Source organism: Gadus macrocephalus, chromosome 17, assembly GCF_031168955.1.
Source record: "Gadus macrocephalus chromosome 17, ASM3116895v1".
Lineage (NCBI taxonomy): Eukaryota > Metazoa > Chordata > Actinopteri > Gadiformes > Gadidae > Gadus > Gadus macrocephalus.
Window position 1 is genome coordinate 14,290,546 of NC_082398.1, and position 23,902 is coordinate 14,314,447.

The following is a 23,902-nucleotide window of genomic DNA, read 5'->3' on the forward strand; positions in this document are numbered from 1 at the left end:
GCCGTAGCCTTTGGTCTCCAGCTTCCTGTAGAAGTTCCTCAGCTTGGCCTCAAAGTCCCTCTTGTAGGGGGCAGGGGCGCGGGCGTTGGCGCGCTGGGTGCCTGCAGGGGAACACGAGCAGAGGAGACAGAGGCTGAACCGCGCCCCACGCTGTGAAGGGAGACGCGTCTCTGATCGGGGCAGAACAACTACATCAGGGGCTCCCACATCAGGACCGTCAATTCATAAAAAAACCTGGAGCACCGATAGTCAATTTGAATGCCTTCATTTTAAGATGCATCCTTTTGATAACAAAGGATGTGGCGGTTTTTCAAGATGGTTTATGTGTCATGTTCACAAAAATTACAGCAAAGAAATTACAGCAAAGAAATGCTTGAGTGTCAGGCTCCCGCCTGACACTCAAGCATTTCTTTGCTGTTGCTTTAATTTTTGTGAACAACATTGTGATCAACATTGAAAATAATAACATTTATAAGAGAAACACAAGAAAAGTCACCTGAGACTTGAATGAACGCAAAAGTATTGCAAAGACACTACTTCTTCTGGAAATATTTCAAGACCCGGTTCCACGGACCGGGGCTTGGGAATCGCTGAACTAGATGGTGAATATGTAACACAACTGAAGTATACATGTGTGTACAGATGTGTGTTAGAGACACACCAGGGGAGCTCTGAGGAGAGGAGAGGGCGTATCCTGGATGAAGCAGTGCATGAGGAGGGACGTATGACATCACATCCTCTTCGAACAAGCTGCCGAGGAAACACAAATAAAGTGATGGTTTGTTTAGGCTGAGGATGACATTAGTGCAATTCCTTACCTAATGGATTCAACATTTCACAACAATTCTATGATGACATGAATATTAACATACTTTCATAAAACAAATAATGGAAACAATAACACATCAAGCTAATAAAATGGTATTGATTGGGAAGAAAAACACAAAAAGCATTGCACTTCCTTTTCAATACAGTATCTTTAGAAGCAACATGGCTTTGACTTATTATGTAGAACACTCTAGTAGTGTTATATTGTTTTTGTTACATATTGGTCCAAACAGCTTTAGAAAGACATTCACCCGGCACGACTGGTTTGGTTATTTTAACATATACATTTAAATTTTTTCGCTTTTATCCAAAGAAACGTACAACCATTCCTGCACACATTCACACACGACAGCGGTTCAACCACGCAGGTCGACAGCCAGCTCGTCAGGAGCAGTCAGGGTGAGGTGTCACCCTGGGGATCGAACTAGCAACCTTGTGGTCACCAGCCAACCCGCCCTGCCTCCTGAGCTACTGCCGCCCCGAGCGACAGTAAATAGGAAAACAATACAAACACAACTGCAGTACAACCACCCCTCAGATGCAGACAGAGGTGGGCCGGAACCCCCGGCCCCACACGCTCACCTCAGCAGCATGACCAGGTCAGCATCGCTCGAGAGACGCGCCAGTCCCGAGACGCCCTCACTGCGGATGAACTGCACCTTCTCCCTGCACACACGCGCACACGCAGACACGCGCACACGCAGGCACACACGCACGCACGCACACACGCACTCACACACACACACACACACACACACACACACACACACACACACACACACACACACACACACACACACACACACACACACACACACACACCACATGCATTCACACATACACACAAACACACACGCACACAAAGACAAAAGACATGCATTCACACATATACACACACACACACACACACACACACACACACACAAAGATATATAAACATGCATACACACACACACAGGCACACACACACAAACATATTAACATGCACACAAGTGCACACAAACACGCACACACACACACACACACACACACACACACACACACACACACACACACACACACACACACACACACACACACACACACACACACACACACACACACACACACACAGATGCATGGGTTAACAGAGTACATCTCTGAGGCTCAAAGGTTAACCACGTGGAGGATGATTGAGGATGATGGTGATTGTGGAGGTGGTGGAGAGCAAGGTCGACCCTGACTGAGAGACATAGACACAGAGAGGAGAGAGAGAGAGGGGAGAGAGACATAGACACAGAGAGGAGAGAGAGAGAGAGGAGAGAGAGGAGAGAGAGACATAGACACAGAGAGGAGAGAGAGAGAGAGAGAGAGAGGAGAGAGAGACATAGACACAGAGAGGAGAGAAAGAGTGGAGAGAGAGGAGAGAGAGACATAGACACAGAGAGGAGAGAAAGAGAGGAGAGAGAGAGACATAGACACAGAGAGGAGAGAGGAGAAAGAGACATAGACACAGAGAGGAGGGAGAGAGAGAGAGAGGAGAGAGAGAGAGAGGAGAGAGAGAGACATAGACACAGAGAGGAGAGAGAGGAGAGAGAGACATAGACACAGAGAGGAGGGAGAGAGAGAGAGGAGAGAGAGACATAGACACAGAGAGGAGAGAGAGGAGGGAGAGACATAGACACAGAGAGGAGGGAGAGAGAGAGGAGAGAGAGACATAGACACAGATAGGAGGGAGAGAGAGACGCAGAGAGGAGGGAGGGATAGAAACAGACAGGAGCCGCCACCTGTCAGAGAGAGAGAGAGAGAGAGAGAGAGAGAGAGAGAGAGAGAGAAGGGGGTGAGAAAGGGTAGAGAAGTATGGGTGAGAAACTTGATGGAATGTAAGAGAGTGGGAGAAATATAGAGAGGGAAAGTAAGGGAAAGAGAGAGGAAGAGATGGATTGAAGAGTGAGATTGGGAGAGAGGGGGCGGGAGGGGAGAAGAAGAGAGAGACATATTCAGAGTAAAAGAGAGAAGGACAGACAGACAGACGGACAGACAGACAGACAGACAGACAGACAGACAGACATATAGAAAGATAGACATATATATATATATATATATATATATATATATATATATATATATATATATATATCGATTGATATGTAGATAAGGACATACTTCAGTGAGTGGTTTCTAGCGAGCTCTGGCTGCCTCTCTTGCAGGATGTCAACGATATTCGGTTGCCGTAGAAACGCAACTATCTTGTCATTATAGGCTGAAGAAGGACGGTGAGAGAAAGGAGGCACAACAATCAATCCAGGTGTGTGAGTGTGTGTGTGTGTGAGTGTGTGTGCGTTTGTGTGTGTTTGTGTGTGTGCACATGCATATCTAAGTGTGTGTACAAATTTGTGTTTGTGCGTGTGTGTGCGTGTCTGTGCCCGTGTGTGCGCTTTTGTGTGCATGACTGTGAAAGTGTGTGTATGTGCATGTGTGTGTGCATGTGCGTGACCCACCCACAGGTACCAGGTCTTGGTACTGGTTCCGACTGGAGCCGCTGAATGTGCTGGAGGGGCGTGGCAGGATGGGTGGGTTGGACTGGCGGGAATCATCCACCACCTGCAGAACCAGAGGAAGATAAAGGCCAGAGAGAGCTCCAATCAGAACCTCCAACCAATCAGAGCTCAGCCTGCAGAATATATTGACAATCAACAGCCAATCAGAAAACATCACCAAATATAGAGAGAGAGAGAGAGAGAGAGAGAGAGAGAGAGAGAGAGAGAGAGAGAGAGAGAGAGAGAGAGAGAGAGAGAGAGAGAGAGAGAGAGTTACATCGAGACCCAATCAGAAAGCAGCCCCCAGACTATATTTCCACCAACTCATCATATGATGTCACTGCACTGAGGGACACCATGCATCATTTAAGCTCAGGGGTCAAAGTGTCTTAATCTTTACAAACTGTTCAAAACTGGATATGATGCAACATATTTGCATAGACCAATAAATACACTAACACACACACACTAACACACACACACGCACGTACGCACGCACGCACGCACGCACGCACGCACACCCACACACACACACACACACACACACACACACACACACACACACACACACACACACACACAGCATCAGTCAGCAGCAGGGCAGCAGTATTTCAGGAAGTAGAGCAGGTCCTCTAGCAAGCAGCTGGCAACCGGCTGGCTAGAATGTGGCTGGCTGGAATATAAGTGTGTGTGAGTGTGTGTGAGTGTGTGTGCGTGTGCGTGTGCATGTGTGTATATGTGTGCGTGTGTGTGCGTGCATGTGTGGGCGAGTCAGACGTTGTAACTACGTATGAATCTCCCTATGTGAGTCTGTAGTACTATAAAGAGTATACAGGTCTATTTAAGGAACCAACAAGAACAATATCAACAGCTGTGTGTTTATCCATGTCGTGGTGGTAGTGGTGGTGGTGGTGGTGGTGGTGCTGGGGGTGGTGCTGGTGGTGGTGGTGCTGGTGGTGGTGCTGGTGGTGGTGATGGTGGTGGTGATGGTGGTGGTGGTGGTGCTGGTGGTGGTGGTGGTGCTGGTGGTGGTGGTGGTGGTAGGCTGATAGGTGATGGCGGTGGTGGTAGGCTGATAGGTGATGGCGGTGGTGGTGACGGAGGTGTTGGGTGGGGGCTCACCTCCCCGGCGCTGTGGCTGCGCTGTCGGCTGAGGTGTTGGCGGTGGGCCAGCAGGCCGGTGGAGCGCGAGCTCTGCAGCGGCAGCCGGGGGTCGATGAAGGTGGTGGAGCGACAGTTGTGGTCCACGAAGAAGGGCTGCGGACGGAGAGAGCAGAGGGCGGAGGAGACGTCAACGCTACTCCACCCGCACACACACCACCACCACCACCACCACCACCACCACCAACACCACCATCACCACCACCACTACCACCACCACCACCACCACCAACCCCACCATCACCACCACCACCAGCACCACCACCACCATCACCAACACCTTCATTACCATCACCACCACCACCACCACCACCATCACCACCACCACCACCACCACCACCACCATCACCACCACCACCACCACCACCACCACCACCACCACCATCACCACCACCACCACCACCACCACCACCACCTCCACCACCACCACCACCATCACCACCACCAGCAACATCACCCCCAGCACCACCACCACCACCCCCAGCACCACCACCACCACCACCACCACCACCACCACCACCACCACCACCACCACCACGATCATCAACACCATCATTACCATCACCATCATTAACCTCACCACCACCACCATCACCACCACCACCACCACCACCACCACCACCACCATCACCACCACCACACCACCGCACCCAGACACATACTCAACCACACACACACACACACCACAACCTTCACCCCGACTCCCCTCCCCACACCACCTTCTCCCCCTCTCTCTCTCTCTCTCTCTCTCACTCCCCTGTCTCTATGTCTCTATGTCTCTCTACCCCCTGGCCCTTTCTCTCCCTGCTCTCCCCCGGTGTCTCTCTACCTTCCCGGTGTGATGGTGCTTGATTACCAAACCTCCCTCTCTCTCCCTAATCTCTCTCTCCCTGCTCTCCGCTGGTGTCTCTCTACCCCTCTCTCTCCCTGCTCTCCCTCTCCCCCGGGTTCTCCCTACCTTCCCGGTGTGGTCGTGCTTCATCTCCCAGCCGCGGGGCAGCTCCAGCTGCTTGTTGGAGAACAGGTTGAGGAAGGCCACCAGGTCGCGGTTGTGCTGGTAGCGCTCAAAGTGGTGAGCGTCGCGCCGCACCTTGCTGATCATGTGCTTCAGACACGTGTTGCTCGTAAACATGCGGTAGGCACTCTGTGGGACACAACAACAGAGGAGACACAGTGATCATCATCAGAGAGGGACGCACTCCAAGCAGAACCACAGAGGAGAGACCGCAGGGTGATGTCATCAGAGAGGGACGCTCTTCAAACAGAACAACAGAGGGGAGACCGCAGGGTGATGTCATCAGAGAGGGACACTCCTCAAACAGAACAGAGGAGAGACCGCAGGGTGATGTCATCAGAGAGGGACGCTCTTCAAACAGAACAGAGGAGAGACCGCAGGGTGATGTCATCAGAGAGGGACGCTCTTCAAACAGAACAGAGGAGAGACCGCAGGGTGATGTCATCAAAGAGGGACGCTCTCCAAGCAGAACAACAGATGGGAGGCCGCAGGGTGATGTCATCAGAGAGGGACGCTCTCCAAGCAGAACAACAGATGAGAGACCGCAGGGTGATGTCATCAGAGAGGGACGCTCTCCAAGCAGAACAACAGAGAGACCGCAGGGTGATGTCATCAGAGAGGGACGCTCTTCAAGCAGAACAACAGAGGAGAGACCGCAGGGTGATGTCATCAGAGAGGGACGCTCTTAGAGCAGAACAACAGAGGAGAGACCGCAGGGTGATGTCATCAGAGAGGGACGCTCTCCAAGCAGAACAACAGAGGAGAGACCGCAGGGTGATGTCATCAGAGGGGGACGCTCTTCAAGCAGAACAACAGAGGATATGGTGCGTTCATGGACCCCTCATCTGCCACCTTCGAAACAGCTCGGAGGTTCGGGAGCTCTTACGTGTCTTTACGTAAACCTTCCCTACTTCCGAAATACTTCATAACTTCATAACAACAACAAGTATGGATCCCCGCAGGGACTCCTTCTGCTTCTTTGCTGAATCAGATGATTCAGTTATCAGGACTGCTTGCGATGGTTGAACATGAGCGAGAATTGATCAAGTGATGTTTATAATTGTAAGCTATAATGTATCGTAATGCAAAAATGTTAGAATGGGTGTTAAATTCAACTCTTAGTGCTTGCTACAATTTCACTTTAGTCTATCAATGAAATGGGCAGCCATTGTTGTGACCTGATCTCAGAGGACTCGGGTAGTTTTACCTCCGCACGAAGCTCGTGATCGAAAACTCAGACCCAACAGAGTGTTCAAAGCACTTTCTTCCGAGCTCAAGGTCCGAACCTCCGAAACGCCCAGAAACGCCAAGCGTTTTGAAAGCGGCATTCAAACAGAACAACAGATTGATATCATCAGAGAGGGACACGTCAGACACCGCGGGGTGATGTCATCCAACCCAGTCGCCAAGAAAAAACGTTGACGGTGTACGTTTCCATGAACACTGGAGACGTACTATTACAACGTAAAAACAGCGTGTTATACCTACAGTATCCACGCGTGCCGCTGTGGAGGCGGGTTTCGGGGTTTGGGTTTCACGGCTTTCGCGGCAAATTGTGGACACGATTGTTTAGGGGGGGGGGGGGGGGGGGGGGAGGTAGACTGTTGTTGACCGGGGAGGGGGGGGGGAGACACGTTTGTTGAGGGGGGGGGACGACACGATTGTAGGGGGGGGGGGGGGAACACGTTAGTTGAAGGGGGACGACGACGACGACACGTTTGTTGAGGGGGGGGAGACACGTTTGTAGGGGGGGGGGGGCACGCTCGACAACGAGAGTTGGTTTTTATTGAACGCTCGACAACGAGAGTTGGTTTTTATTGAACGAGACTTCAACACGGAACAGCTGCACGAAACGATGGTCACGTCACTCTCGGTGACGGTGTCGACAACAATGAACACACGAACAATGTTAATAGAACAACACACAACCACATAACATCCCGGACCCATCAACCCCACTTAATCCTAACAACAAAACAAGTTAACAAAAGCCCCATTTGTCAACTGACAACCCCAATTCCCAGAATCCCCCGCGGCTCCGGAACACGGCGTAGCTTATATTAATCTTTATTATCCGAATGGGAAATGCAATATTTTAGGACAGACACCATTAAACGCGTTTCTAATGACATTTCTAGCGAGAAATGTACATTTTCCTTACATAATCTTCAGTCAGTGAATGTGTATGATCTTTATTAATCTTTATTATCTGAATGGGAAATGCAATATTTTAGGACCGATTCACCGTTAAACGTGTTTCTAATAACATTTCTAGCGAGAAATATACTTTTTACTTGCATAATCTTCAGTCAGTGATTGTGTCTGATCTTTAGTTTTATAGTTATTAGGATTTGATCGGATCGCTCGCATGTTTCAACGTCAGGTTGTTAGGCTGCTTTCGCTAAACTAGCAGCTCACGTGCTTCCTGCGTTTGTGTTATTAAACTGTTACTTTATGTAACTTTTAATGATATCATCTTGTTAGAAACACGTATATCTGAGAGGCAACCCAGTCGCCAAAAGCATTCGTTGACAGTGTACGTTTCGTGAACACTGGATTACGTCGCATTTCAACATAAAATAGCGTGTTATACACACACACACGCACGCACACACACACACACACACACACGCACGCACGCACGCACAGACACACACAGACACACACACACACACACACACACACACACACACACACACACACACACACACACACACACACACTTACACGGTGCATTTCGCTGCTAAAACAACAACAACAAAATATTCCCTCAAATATTATTACTAAAGAACCGTTTTCCAAAGAACGAAATGTAAACCAATGCATTCTGAATGGGAGTGTTTCTCCGATTTTTCCATGCAACACAGAACGAAATGTAAACCCATGCAAATAAAGACTTCATTGTCATAATCATTTAAATATAATTAATCTCCGTGTGTTGGGTGGTATTCTATTTTTTTCAACGGGGCTGGTGCCGTCTCCTTTTGACCTTTTGACCCCAGACTTCTGGGGGAATAGCTGAATCAATTCATTAGTCAATCAGAAGCATGTAAATATCTTCCCGGTGGCGTAGGAGAACGAACAAGGTGTCCTTCAACATCTACACTTCCAGGCGATTGCAACGGTGCCACACATGAGCATATTCGAACATGTTTAATGGTAGTAATTAGCTGTCGAAATTGGAGGCCTTAATCAATAATGAGCAGCTATTGATTTGCTTCCCGATACATTTTTTTGACAAATGACACGTTATTTAGCATCTACACGTTGAGCTGAGTCCAAAGACACCAAGCATGACACTCTAGCTAATGGTAACATGTATTTTACATGGTACACCTAGGTCTAGGACATGATCTCGGTGTAGCAAGAGGGCGAGCTTGATCTCATTGGACTCAGCTTAACGTGTAGATGCTAATTAACATGTAATTTGTCAAAAATCTCCATCGGGAAGCAAATCTATAGCTGGTCATTATTGATAAAGGCCTCCAAAATCGACAGCTAATTACTACCCCGAAACATATTCAAATAGGATCATGTGTGGCACTGTTGCAATCGTCTCGAAACGTTGATGTCAAAGGACACCTTGTTTGCCCTGTTGCACGACCGGGAAGATATTTTCATACTTCTAATGAATTGATTCATATTTTAAGGTTCTCGGAGTGAGACTTTAAGCGGCTGCAGCAGAAGTGTTGAGACGAAAGATGATATCAAGACATTAATAGAATATTCCCATTCACATTATGATTCTTCGTCATAACATCCGACCAAACATCCTTTACATTCACCGAGCGAAGATTATGAAAGTCCAGGCCCCCCCTTCCTGCACTCGGGGTCCGACCGGGCCAAGTTTCGGTGCGGGGGTCCCAGTTAGGCCCTAGAATATGGTATTCAAATTTCAGGGCGGTAGGACCTTCCTATCTCAAAAACTGTTTTTCCACCACATTCTGAACCATTAGGTCTCGCAGGCAACACTTCTGAAGGGGCTTTGTCCAAATGACAGTCCATTTGGGAAAACTTTTTTTCTCTATGGGCTAGAACTACAAATCTTGGATATGTCGTTCTCGGGGCCCCGGGAAATGTGTGTAAACATTTTAGCATCCCTAGCTATCTCGAAAAGGCCGGAAAAGGGGCGTGACCTCCAACAGTACAGTCAATGTACATAAGACAGAGGTTAGTTTCTAGGCCCCATTTTTTGCGGGATGGAGGTGTACATTTGTGGCTTAATGTGTGTAGACACAGCTGGCCTGTGGCCACGTCTTTGAAGTCTGGGGTCAAAAGGTCAAAAGGTGCCGGCACCACGCCGCTTATGAGATAACAAAAAGTGAATCTGTATTTCTCTCATAACATTTTGTCATTATTGAAGAGAGGCCTGATTCTCAGATATGCATGTTGGACTGTTAGGGTATAGGTCTGGGAAGAACTTCAGGCCAAAATCTTGCAAGCGAGCCGCTGGGTGCAGGTGCAACGAGATGGAGCACTTGCTGAGTCATTTCCTGTAGGGCTGGAGCCACAGGTTGAAGCGTATGCGTCCTTTGAAACCCCCTTTGATATATAAGAGACCCCAAGGTACAGTTTACTTAAATGTTCTCGCCTCAGTCACCTATTGTATCACTTCCTTTAGGGCTTCGGCCTCCTAATTGATCATTGTAGTATAATTGAATGCCCTCTTTCATATTATATGATACTTCCACCACTGGGACGTGGCAACAACTCTCCAAATCCATATGGGGAGGGGGGGGGGATGCTTTTGGACAGTAGGGGTGTACACTAGACATAAATAGGAAGTGAACTCAGGAGAAGGAATGACCTCTCACAAATATTTATTGAATAAATTGTTTCAAATAACCCTGCCTCGTTAAATCAATGAACTTGGTGTTTTGCTTTCAAAAATAGGTTATAGAAGAAGTCTAAACTGCAGAAAATAAAAACATCCAAGCTGCCTTTTAAGGATACCTCGGAATATCTGTCTATTTTTTACCCGTCGGACCCCAGTTTACGACAAAAACAACACAATTTACGGCAGCTCATTTGCCGCGTGGTTTTTAGAGCCATGTAAGGATTAGAGGGGGCGGTCGATAGCAACCACCATAGCAGCATGACGGTCAAGTGACTGGATGCAGCCCCGTTGAAAAAAATAGAATACCACCCAACACACGGAGATTAATGATATTTAAATTATTATGACCATGAAGTCTTTATTTGCATGGGTTTACATTTCGTTCTGTGTAGCATGGAAAAATCGGAGAAACACTCCCATTCAGAATGCATTGGTTTACATTTCGTTCTTTGGAAAACGGTTCTTTAGTAATAATATTTGAGGGAATATTTTGTTGTTGTTGTTTTAGCAGCGAAATGCACCGTGTGCGTGTGTGTGTGTGTGTGTGTGTGTGTGTGTGTGTGTGTCTGTGTGTGTGTCTGTGTCTGTGTCTGTGTGTCTGTGTGTGTCTGTGCGTGCGTGTGCGTGTGTGTGTGTGTGCGTGCGTGTGTGTGTGTATAACACGCTATTTTATGTTGAAATGCGACGTAATCCAGTGTTCACGAAACGTACACTGTCAACGAATGCTTTTGGCGACTGGGTTGCCTCTCAGATATACGTGTTTCTAACAAGATGATATCATTAAAAGTTACATAAAGTAACAGTTTAATAACACAAACGCAGGAAGCACGTGAGCTGCTAGTTTAGCGAAAGCAGCCTAACAACCTGACGTTGAAACATGCGAGCGATCCGATCAAATCCTAATAACTATAAAACTAAAGATCAGACACAATCACTGACTGAAGATTATGCAAGTAAAAAGTATATTTCTCGCTAGAAATGTTATTAGAAACACGTTTAACGGTGAATCGGTCCTAAAATATTGCATTTCCCATTCAGATAATAAAGATTAATAAAGATCATACACATTCACTGACTGAAGATTATGTAAGGAAAATGTACATTTCTCGCTAGAAATGTCATTAGAAACGCGTTTAATGGTGTATCTGTCCTAAAATATTGCATTTCCCATTCGGATAATAAAGATTAATATTAGCTACGCCGTGTTCCGGAGCCGCGGGGGATTCTGGGAATTGGGGTTGTCAGTTGACAAATGGGGCTTTTGTTAACTTGTTTTGTTGTTAGGATTAAGTGGGGTTGATGGGTTCGGGATGTTATGTGGTTGTGTGTTGTTCTATTAACATTGTTCGTGTGTTCATTGTTGTCGACACCGTCACCGAGAGTGACGTGACCATCGTTTCGTGCAGCTGTTCCGTGTTGAAGTCTCGTTCAATAAAATCCAACTCTCGTTGTCGAGCGTTCAATAAAAACCAACTCTCGTTGTCGAGCGTGCCCCCCCCCCTACAAACGTGTCTCCCCCCCCCTCAACAAACGTGTCGTCGTCGTCGTCCCCCTTCAACTAACGTGTTCCCCCCCCCCCCCCCCCTACAATCGTGTCGTCGTCCCCCCCTCAACAAACGTGTCTCCCCCCCCCCTCCCCGGTCAACAACAGTCTACCTCCCCCCCCCCCCCCCCTAAACAATCGTGTCCACAATTTGCCGCGAAAGCCGTGAAACCCAAACCCCGAAACCCGCCTCCACAGCGGCACGCGTGGATACTGTAGGTATAACACGCTGTTTTTACGTTGTAATAGTACGTCTCCAGTGTTCATGGAAACGTACACCGTCGACGTTTTTTCTTGGCGACTGGGTTGTGTCATCAGAGGGGGACACATCAAACACTGCGGGGTGATGTCATCAGAGGGGGACACATCAAACACCGCGGGGTGATGTCATCAGAGAGGGACATGTCCACTCTTCAAACGGAACAACAGAGGAGGTTGGTTCTATGAGCATCCTTACTGTACCGACATCGATATAATGTCTCGTCTTCTTCTGAAAGATGTACTTATTGTAAGTCGCTTTGGATAAAAGCATCTGCTAAATGGCCTACATGTAAATGTACATGGGTTAGGGTTTAAGGCCTATCCGATAAAAGTCAGCATTTTCCAACATGTTTCAGCCACGTCTCCATAAAAGCGGAGGTTGATTAGAAGGAGTGGGCGGGTTTATTGTGAAGGTCAGAACTTCATCTTTTTATTTGAATCTGTCGAAGCCCAAAGCAGAGGTCAACGGTACAGGGAATTCATTTTGACCAATGACATTGGGTCCAAATGTTTCAGTGGAGCCAGGAGAGAGCTGATCACCTACCCCCCTTTAATATTAAGTTCAGGTCAGGAATATTTTAGTTACTATGTAACAGAGGCTTACGTTTGTTATTCAGCATTTGTTTGTGTGGTTAAGGTCAGGGTAGGGCGCTTGCTGAAAGCAATGCATGATGGGAAGAATGGCCAGATGACCAGCCGACCTGATTGAACTCATTCTTGTGATTGGTGTTAACTTAGAACTCACTTTAACCTTCCACTCACAGCTCTCTTTTTTCAACTATTTATTTGAACGTCACAAAACTATTACTGTTTACATCCTGGGGATGTTTCTAAACATGGTTCTCAAAGGACCGCCTGTTGAAATCCAGTTTTAGCAATCCATCTTTTATTTACTATCACAGGCCAGTCCGTCAAACAGCTTTCTAAACTCAAACAACCAGTTGAAGGGTTTGGAAGTATTCTTAATAGCCAGTGTTTGGATTAGGATGTGTTTCCAGACGGAATGTGTACATATTCAGCCAATGACTCTGCAGAATTAGGACAGCCTATCAAGTGTGTTCCAGAAAATAGTGTTGCTAGGTTACCGTGCGGGGGGAAAATGTTGGCACGCAGAGAAACAACACATATCTTCGCAGCCTCGCGTACTGCAAGACCCAAAATAGGTGTCAGGCAGTGTGATATATACCACTGCTATTGTTTCATCTGGCTCATTGTAAAACCTCAAATTGGATTCCATGCGAGAAGCGTGTGGTTGGAGGAAACTTTTTTGGCTACATTAATGCTATTAATGAATCAGTGTGATGAGGGTTAGGGTTTAGTTTTGGTGTGTTTTTTATTACACTTAGGATGAAACACGAGGTTCACTCCTCAGTCAACAGCCCACTGGTTCTACTTCCATGTTTAAACCAGACCCTGCCCGAACCATACCTGACAGATCTAAACTGCATTATCTATGTTCTATAAACCTGACATTACAATTTAAAAAAGTAAGCATTAACATTTCTCAATGTACACATAATAAAGTGTTTACACTCTACCAAACATAAGGATGGAGGGATTGAAGGCAGTCATAGCCTTTATATTTTTTAGGCTAAAACAATAAAACATGTTTTGAGGGACCTTCCCACAATCCGCAATCCACAATCCCAGTTATGGATCGCTACCCACAGTTTGAAAAACAGTGATGTAACAAATCAATCCCATGGAGATGGGGGCCTGGGGCTGAGAGCTCAAAGGTCAGAGACTCACAGGGCTGGAGTGAGAGGTCAGAGGTCAGACTCACAGGGTTGGAGTGAGAGGTCAGAGGTCAGACTCACAGGGTTGGAGTGAGAGCTCAGAGGTCAGACTCACAGGGTTGGAGTGAGAGGTCAGAGGTCAAACTCACAGGGTTGGAGTCAGAGGTCAGACTCACAGGGTTGGAGTGAGAGGTCAGACTCACAGGGTTGGAGTGAGAGGTCAGAGGTCAGACTCACAGGGTTGGAGGGAGAAGTCAAAGGTCAGAGACTCACAGGGTTGGAGTGAGAGGTCAGAGGTCAGACTCACAGGGTTGGAGTGAGAGGTCAGAGGTCAGACTCACAGGGTTGGAGTGAGAGGTCAGAGGTCAGACTCACAGGGTTGGAGTGAGAGGTCAGCCTCACAGGGTTGTAGTGAGAGGTCGGAGGTCAGACTCACAGGGTTGGAGTCAGAGGTCAGGCTCACAGGGTTGGAGTGAGAGGTCAGACTCACAGGGTTGGAGTGAGAGGTCAGAGGTCAGGCTCACAGGGTTGGAGTGAGAGGTCTGACTCACAGGGTTGGAGTGAGAGGTTGGAGTGAGAGGCCAGAGGTCAGACTCACAAAGTTGGAGTGAGAGGTCAGACTCACAGGGTTGGAGTGAGAGGTCAGAGGTCAGACTCAGAGGGTTGAGTGAGAGGTCAGAGGTCAGACTCACAGGGTTGGAGTGAGAGGTCAGACTCAGAGGGTTGAGTGAGAGGTCAGAGGTCAGACTCACAGGGTTGGAGTGGAGGTCAGAGGTCAGACTCACAGGGTTGGAGTGAGAGGTCAGACTCACAGGTTTGGAGTGAGAGGTCAGAGGTCAGGCTCACAGGGTTGGAGTGAGAGGTCAGAGGTCAGACTCACAGGGTTGGAGTGAGAGGTCAGAGGTCAGACTCACAGGGTTGGAGGGAGAGGTCAGAGGTCAGACTCACAGGGTTGGAGTCAGAGGTCAGACTCACAGGGTTGGAGTGAGAGGTCAGAGGTTGGAGGGAGAGGTCAGACTCACAGGGTTGGAGTGAGAGGTCAGAGGTTGGAGAGAGAGGTCAGAGGTCAGACTCACAGGGTTGGAGTGAGAGGTCAGAGGTCAGACTCACAGGGTTTGAGTGAGAGGTCAGAGGTCAGGCTCACAGGGTTGGAGTGAGAGGTCAGAGGTCAGACTCACAGGGTTGGAGTGAGAGGTCAGACTCACAGGGTTGGAGTGAGAGGTCAGAGGTTGGAGGGAGAGGTCAGACTCACAGGGTTGGAGTGAGAGGTCAGAGGTTGGAGAGAGAGGTCAGAGGTCAGACTCACAGGGTTGGAGGGAGAGGTCAGAGGTCAGACTCACAGGGTTTGAGTGAGAGGTCAGAGGTCAGGCTCACAGGGTTGGAGTGAGAGGTCAGAGGTCAGACTCACAGGGTTGGAGTGAGAGGTCAGAGGTCAGGCTCACAGGGTTGGAGTGAGAGGTCAGAGGTCAGACTCACAGGGTTGGAGTGAGAGGTCAGAGGTTGGAGTGAGAGGTCAGAGGTCAGACTCACAGGGTTGGAGGGAGAGGTCAGACTCACAGGGTTTGAGTGAGAGGTCAGAGGTCAGGCTCACAGGGTTGGAGTGAGAGGTCAGAGGTCAGACTCACAGGGTTGGAGTGAGAGGTCAGAGGTCAGGCTCACAGGGTTGGAGTGAGAGGTCAGAGGTCAGACTCACAGGGTTGGAGTGATAGGTCAGAGGTTGGAGTGAGAGGTCAGACTCACAGGGTTGGAGTGAGAGGTCAGAGGTTGGAGTGAGAGGTCAGTGGTCAGACTCACAGGGTTGGAGAGAGAGGTCAGAGGTCAGACTCACAGGGTTGGAGTGAGAGGTCAGAGGTCAGGCTCACAGGGTTGGAGGGAGAGGTCAGAGGTCAGACTCACAGGGTTGGAGTGCAGCACGGTGAAGAAGTCGGGGCTGCAGAGGAACTTGGCGCTGGGGGACTGGAGCAGCAGGGACAGACGGGAGCGGCCGCTGGAGTGGCCCACCACGCTCTCTCTGCGATACTCTACACACACACACACACACACACACACACACACACACACACACACACACACACACACACACACACACACACACACACACACACACACACACACACACACACACACACAAACACAGAGGATGAGAACACACACACAAAAACAAACAGGAAGAGAACACACACAAACACACACACACACACAGGATGAGAACAGAAACACACAAACACAGGATGAGCACATGAGAGAACACACACACGAACAGGATGAGCACATGAGAGAACACACACACACATACACACAAACACACACACACACACACACACACACACACACACACACACACACACACACACACACACAGGATGGGAAAATGAGAGAACAAACACACACACAGGATGAGAACACACACTCACACACACACACACACACACACACACACACACACACACACACACACACACACACACACACACACACACACACACACAAACAGGATGAGACCATGAGATAACACACACACAGAGGATCACACAGACATGAGATCACACACACACACACACACGTACGCGTACAGGCACACACATTTCACACACACAGTACAAACAGACACGCATTGAAAAACACACACATAGGATAACAAAATGGGAACGCACAGACATGGGAACACACACACACACACACACGATTTGACATTACATTACATTTATTAAGTTAACTTTTGTCCGAAGTGACAATAGTTGCATTAAACAATGAAGCTATTACCAAAGGATGCCAGAACTCTTGCAAGAATGTCAGAATCATTTTAGCAAATCAATTTCCTCAAACCTGACAGAACATTAATCTATCTGAAGACGTTCCTGAGCGCGTATTGTCGTGTCCCTGTCCCTGACTCAGTAAGAGGACATGTTGTTACTGTCCATGGGTCCATGGCTGTGATCTCTCCCAGGGGGCCCCCGGGGGACTGACCGTGGATGGCGTGAGGCAGCAGGTCGCTGTCGGCGGCATCTGGGGGGGGGTCCACTGGGTTCTCCTCCGTCCGGTCTGCGTTAGTGATGGTCCTCCTGATGCTCTGGTACCTGAGCGGAGAGCACATCATCACCATGACGCCACGGGTCGTAGCTAGTCTTAAGCTAGTCCTCTTACCCATGGGCCTGCTTTACAAAGTTTGAATATGATTTATTGGATGATGCTTCAATTACCTCTAAAGGGTAATTATAATCTCGACCAGAAACTCTTTAATCCTTGTCTTATTCCTGTGAATAGGACCATGTGGGTTGTTTTCTATTATAATATGTCATTATAATAGACCTCCTTGTCCTTCTCTTCTTTCCATGTTTTCCTACTCTTCTCTCCTCCTCTCTCTTCCACCTTTCTTCCCCCCCTCTCTCTCCCCTCCTCTCTCCTCTCTCTATCCTACTCCTCTCTCCCCCTTCCCTCTCCTAGTTCTCTCTCCCCTTCCTTTCTCCAGACCCTCTCTCCCACAATCTCTCCCCCTCCTCTCTCCTATTCCTCTCTCACACTCATCTCCCACTCCTTTCTCTCTCCCACTCCTCTCTCCCCCTCCTCTCTCCCACTTCTCTCCCTCCTCTCTCCCACTCCCCTCCCCAAACTCTCTCTCCCACTCCTCTCTCCATCCCCTCTCCCCCTCCTCTCTCTTCCTCTTCTCTCCCTCTCCTCTCTCCCCCATCTCTCTCCCATTCCTCTCTCCATCCCCTCTCCCCCTCCTCTCTCTTCCTCTTCTCTGCCTCTCCTCTCTCCCCCATCTCTCTCCCACTCCCCTCTCTTCCTCTTCTCTCCCTCTCCTCTCTCCCCCATCTCTCTCCCACTCCCCTCTCCCCCTCCTCTCTCTTCCTCTTCTCTCTTCCTCTTCTCTCCCTCTCCTCTCTCCCCCATCTCTCTCCCATTCCTCTCTCCATCCGCTCTCCCCCTCTTCTCCTCCCCTCTTCTTTCCCCTTCCTCTCATCTTCTCTCCTCTCTCCTTCTCCTCTCTGCCCCTCACCCCCCCACCCCCCCACCCTTCTATACGCTGGTTTCTCTCCACATGTTTGCATCTTGGAGGCGTACAGAAAGAGAAGAGACAGCTCTCTCTATCCAGCGTGGTCTATCTCTGCAGATCCAATGAAGTGCTTCAAGAGACAGAGACACACAGCTTCCTGCCAGCATGGTTTCCAAGGCAACGACACATAGAGAAACATGCACTCTAAAAGAAGTTTCACTGGTACACACAAACAGAATGATCGATAATCTTCCACGTATATCAGCAGCAGTTACCAACGTACAATTGTGTTAAATCTGCATCCACAATCCACAAGCAGGTTTGTTTCTGAGACGTGTAACGAAAGGGGTGTTATACTGTATGAATGTGTGATGTATAAGGTTTTTTCTCAACCTTACCTATGCACTTATCCCCTTATTCAGGAGTCATAGAGCTCCCGATGTAAACATTTCCTACTTTAACAAAGCTCTCCTATTGGGTGTTCAAAATTATAAGAAGTTCTTCTCTTTAACTGTGTTCATGGCTGATTCTGCTGGAGAAGAGACTTAATGTATGCATCCATTAAATAATCCTGCATTCTACAACTATGGTACACTTGTTTGCATTGAGGGGTCATCTGTCCTAGATGCAGTATCTCATCATGAAGTGCCAGGACATTTTCTGATCTCCTTTCTTGTTAGAGTTTCATCGTTGTACTTTCCACGACGCTGACGGCTGTAATATGTAAATCTAAATGTAAAACACGAAACATAACCCTTGAGTTAGGCTCCTAGGAGTGTCGCTCTCATCACCGATGATCCGGCACCAGCCCACCCTGCGTGTCGACAGGTATTCAATAAGAGGTTCCTAACATGTTCCTTGTCCACCCTGCCCCATCTAACCGCAGAGCTGTCTCTGATCAGGTGAATCTTGTTGATTGTGAGTGGACACCTGTTCATCACTGAGGGCTACCCGCTTCCTCAATAGCTAGCCCCCCATCCCCACGGATAATACTTATATTCATTTTTGCATAAAAATGGTTTGCTATGTATGTATATTGATTATGGCACCCATTGAACTCCTTACCATTCCTGGAAGGAGGGATCCCCTACTCTGCGTTCCTTCTCAAAATCGATTCCATGTCAATTAAAGGAGTTTTTTCATGTCCTCTGGGGGGCTAGCTTTAAGGGGGTGTCATAAATATATGGCCTGTAAAGTCTTTTGAGACTGTAACTTTCATCAAGGGATCTGCAATAAAGTTTACTTGACTTGATAAGTTAAGCTATAAACACTGCTTCAAATTCCTAACTAAACATAGAAATGAAAACACCAGCAGCAAATACTGGTTATTGAGCAACACTTTGAGTCAATCAGAAGAATGACATGTAATGACGATGACGGTGCTGTTGCTGCGGTTAAACCCTTGTGTTTTCTACTTAGAGAAACCCTGAGGACTGCTACGTGAAGCTCCTCAGAGGGTCTGCAGGACCTCCCACCTGCGGTTCAGCTGCTCCATCTGCTGGATGGAGCTGGAGCGGGTGAGGCCCTGGGGGGCCGGGGGCCCCGTGGGCCGCTGCCACGTGGTGGTCCGGTTCACGTGGTCCACGAAGAAGATCCTCCCGTGGCTGTCGATCCTCGCCTCCCAGTCTGGAGAGGAAACACGCTCAGTCCACCCATCACCTCAACCCTATGCCATTGGGCTTTTTCTGCCAAAAGTCATGACATTTTCTTGCCAAAACTGGATACATAATTAACTCTTCTGCATGTGCAAACTGCACCAGCCAACTCCAACCAGCTGATCCAGGTCTTTCATTCATTCATCTATCTGCTGAGAGCTTCAGAAGGAGCGCTGAGACTGGACCAGGAATCATTGAGCAGAGCCACAAGGGTTAAAGGTCACAGACAGTGTGGGAAAGACAACAACACGCTGTTCACGGCTTATAAGAGCGTCTTCCCTCAGGCTGCGGACACGGGTCACCGTCCCGTCCCCCGACCGAGTGGACCGCTGCCTTCCAGTCCACGAGCCTGTCAGAGGAACCTGGCACTGACCTTTTCATGGACGCTTAAACACAGAGCTTCCCTTCTTTCGATGTACACGACACTATCCGCCGGCTACTCACCTCCAGTCACAAACGGCTTCTAGACTTTAGACCTAGACCTGAGGCAGAGTATTACAGCAGCAGGGGGTCTCCACCCTGATGGGAGGGGGTCAGAGAGCAGGTGATATGGGGGGTCCCCACCCTGACGGTGATGGGGGTCCGAGCAGCACTCACTGGGGGGCAGGGGCTCGTCCACGCGCTGGTACCGGTGCATGTCGTGGCGTACAGTAGGAAGGGAGGAGCGCACTGGGTGGCCGTTGACCTGGCTACCTACACGCAGAGAGGGGAAAGAGGACATGAAGTTACATGGTTAACTGCATATGTAACCTAAAAGGCTGTTTGCTGCATGAGAGTGCATCGTGGCACAACGAGACAACCATTGATCTCATTCGGTCCCGCTCCGTCCTCTACCTTCCTCCCCGTCCGTCTCCGTGGCAGCCTGATCTGAATCCACAGGCCCCACCTCTTTGGGTGTCCTTGACTCCGCCCCCTCCACTTGTTCTTCAGCCACTCCCCCGCTGGCCTGTAAGCTCCGCCTTCGCTCCGCAACCTGCTCGCTGGATTCCTGATTGGCTGAGGCGGACCCTCCTTCAGCCTGATTGGCTGGAGCTTGCACACTGATGGTGTCGACCGCATCTTGAATGCTTGGCAGGATATCAAGAACAGCAGGTCCCCCTGGATCTATGGCCGTCTCTGCCCCTTCCTCAGTGTCCTGTTTAAACACAAGGCCAATTAGAAACCTTTGAAGCAAATGTTAAATATATATAATAATATTGCATCGCATCAAAGGATTCAAGTCAATGTGATTGGACATGCCCCTGATGTAAATGTTGGCCTTTATGATGCTTATCTGAACAGCTAATGAAACGCCTTCATCACATATGACAATCCATGCACCCGATGGGCGTCTGAAGCACCTTGGGATTGTCATTTGTAATGTAATAGTAAACACCTCACCACAGCCGTGGTCATGGTGATGGGACAGCTCTCAGAGGACGAGACCACGGTCTGTGGGGCCGTCGCCATGGAGCAGGAGTCCATCTCCGACAGAGGGTCCTCCCCCAGCGCCCGGCCCTCCTCCTGCTCCTCCAGGCTCCCCTGCAAAGCATGATGGGACATGGCCTCCGTGAAGGGCGTCTCGTCCACCTCGGAGAAGACGTCGGGCTCGGAGATGTCGTCCAGGCCGGGGTCCAGGTCCGGGAGCCCCTCCTCCTCCGCCAGCCCGTCCTCGTCCTCCGTGTCCTCAGCCGGCCGGGCCCGGCCGCGCGGCTCCGCCCCCGCCGGGTCTGGCGCCGGGGGCGGAGCCGGCGCCGACCGGCCCGGGTCCGGCCGGGTCTCGGGGAAGGGGTCCTCCTCCTCCTCCAGCGGGCCCATCTCCGAGGGGTCCCCCCCTCCGTTGAGCAGCAGGGGGGATCCCGGGACGGGGGTGAGGTCCTGGGCGCCCGAGGAGCGCTCGTCGTCCTCGTCCGAGTCGATGTGCAGCATGGCGCTGAGGCGCGTGTGCGTGGGGAAGCTGGAGCGCAGCTGGGGCGAGGCGGCGCCCAGCGGTCGCTCCCCCGGGCCCTTGGGCGCCTCGATGGCGTCCAGGCCCTCGCTGAGCGACCTCAGGAGCCTCTCGTGACCCGACAGCCCTTCGGCCCCGCCCACGAACATGGCCTCGGCGCCGCCCACCGCCGCCACGTCCTTCTGGGGGTGGTACGCCGCGGCCCCGCCCCCCCAGAGGGCCTGGGAGCAGTGGGAGCCGGTGGGGGAGTGGGCCGAGTGCACCATGCCCGGGAGGTGGTGGGGCAGGTCCTCGTCGTCGGACGGGGTTCCCGGGGCCCCGTTCAGGGACGACAGGCCGATGATGGAGTCGGGGGACGCCCCTGGGGACGCAGAGAGGGAGAGAGCCAATCAGACGGCAGGGCTGGAATAGACGGGGTTGGACTTTGATCAGCCCTGAGATCAAGGGGTCAGCATACAATAAAACAATATCCGAACAATAAAACGACTGAACAAGGTAACATTATACATCTGCATGATAAAGTTATCCCCAGATTACGAGAGCTATCTACCGATAAAGACAGGTATCTCTGTGAGTGTACGTCCTTTATCTCGTTGATCTACGTCCCACTCGGCGTGCGTCTCGCTGGGACCCGAGGGAGTTCAGCGGAGTGAAGCGCTCCATGTCAATCAACTGGGAACCAAACCAACAACCAGTGGCGCTCTGTGCAGCAGCGGGGACAGGGCTTCGGGGGCGGGGCTTTGTGGGGCGTGGCTTTGGGGGCGGGCCTCGAGGGCTCGAGTGTCTCAAACTATGTCGGCATTGGGCCTACACGAGCAACGGTTCACTGGCTGCAGTTCACTTGGACACTGTACCGTACTGTACTGTACTGTACTGTACTGTACTGTACTGGGTATACTAGGTTATGTTACGCTCACTCATTAGAAGAGTCTCTGTAGGTCTGTCTGATTCAGTTTTCTCGTCAACATTCGGTTCAACTGACTTGGCGCTGAGTAGGTACAAAGTTATTTGGATGAGCGATACTCGAGAAAGCTGCAATAATCGGTCCGTTCCTGACAGGCACTGAGGACCGGCAGAGCGGCCGTGGGGAGGGTGAACCGGTTTGAACGAGCGGATCTCGACCGAGCTGCGCGCGGCCATGCAGGAGGCCCAGCGATCTGCTCGTTCAGAACACAACCTTTTGCACTGCATTAGTTCCTATAATAGTAATAACTTGTCAGTAAACATCAATAAACAATGAATCATCATCAAAGATGATGAATCAATGACTTTATACATAATTAAAGAGGCCCAAAATAAACACAGTTCATATTTGAGCAACACACACAGCATGTTGAGCCGTAATTCTCTCTTCTTTTCTGATACAAGAGTACTTCTTCCAAAGCGTGTTTGAACTGGAGCATGGAGTCTAAAGCAGGGCTGTCCAATAGGAGGGTCTCTCAGTGAGGGGAGGTCGTGGGTGGGCTCACCGTCGGGCCCGGTGGAGGTGAGCTCCACTCTGAACTGCATCTGCCCGCTGACGTGCTCGGTGGGCAGCCGGCGACACAGAGAGAAGGAGACGGGCTGGACCCTGGCGGGAGACGGGGAGAGGGGAGGGAGAGGGTGGTGGATGTCGTCTAACTGGACTGTCTATGCAGTGTAAAGGGTGTGTGACGCAAAGACATCCACAGAAATGACAATATATCAAATCATCTTTTTAATAACGATTGTGTACGGGTAGGGAGGGGGTGTATATCTTATTGAATCTCTTGAGTTATAGAATAATGTGAGAATGCAATGTTGTGTGATCATAGAATTATGTGTACTGATTTGTGTAGCTTTAATTGTGTCTTTTTTCTCATCTGGTTTGGTTTTTACTAGAGCAACACATGTTTGTGTACGCTTCACTTACCCAGGAATCTTCTCAATGAGCCTCTGAACAGGAATTGTCAGCTGACCCAAGAAGCGTTTGATGATTGGTCGACTTTTTGCAAACTTATCCTTGACCTCGATGTACAGTATGTCTGTCATAAGTGCTACGAAAGTATATTTCTGGAGAGAGATTCAGAAAAATTGCATTTTCTTATTTTCTGAATTATCTTAAATTTGAACTGATAAATCCAAAACATGTTTCATATATTTACATTGGAATATTGTAACACTAATAGAATGCCAGAGGGTTAACTAGAGCACTAACTAACAGGAGCCCTAGCTGTGAGTACTAAGTAGAACACTGACAGGAATGCTGGCTATGAGTGCTGGATTACTAGAACCCTAACCAGAAAACTAACTCAATAGCTTGCTGTGAGCACTAACTATAACTTGATATTCAGAATGCTAACTTAATTGCTAGCTGTGAGCAAAACCTATAACTTGATAACTAGGACCCTAAACAGAATGCTAACTTAATAGCTAGCTGTGAGCAATAACTATAACTTGATAAC

The 23,902-nt window shown here is 49.4% G+C and overlaps 1 protein-coding gene across 1 annotated transcript in view; it reads right to left on the reverse strand.

Annotated features, from left to right (window-relative positions):
• The window catches only part of hecw2a (HECT, C2 and WW domain containing E3 ubiquitin protein ligase 2a), a 47,041-nt gene that overhangs the window by 13,816 nt on the left and 9,323 nt on the right, over positions 1-23,902 (reverse strand). The window contains exons 7-21 of the mRNA XM_060035912.1: positions 23,371-23,510; positions 22,949-23,049; positions 20,933-21,840; positions 20,387-20,687; positions 20,150-20,245; positions 19,373-19,523; positions 16,868-16,977; positions 15,797-15,921; positions 5,467-5,652; positions 4,470-4,604; positions 3,309-3,411; positions 2,974-3,070; positions 1,411-1,494; positions 662-750; positions 1-101 (exon numbers count right to left, since the gene is read on the reverse strand). The exon at positions 1-101 is cut by the window's left edge and continues 20 nt beyond it. Of these exons, the coding sequence (XP_059891895.1) occupies positions 1-101; positions 662-750; positions 1,411-1,494; positions 2,974-3,070; positions 3,309-3,411; positions 4,470-4,604; positions 5,467-5,652; positions 15,797-15,921; positions 16,868-16,977; positions 19,373-19,523; positions 20,150-20,245; positions 20,387-20,687; positions 20,933-21,840; positions 22,949-23,049; positions 23,371-23,510 (2,727 nt within the window). The remainder of the gene's footprint in view (positions 102-661; positions 751-1,410; positions 1,495-2,973; positions 3,071-3,308; positions 3,412-4,469; positions 4,605-5,466; positions 5,653-15,796; positions 15,922-16,867; positions 16,978-19,372; positions 19,524-20,149; positions 20,246-20,386; positions 20,688-20,932; positions 21,841-22,948; positions 23,050-23,370; positions 23,511-23,902) is intronic.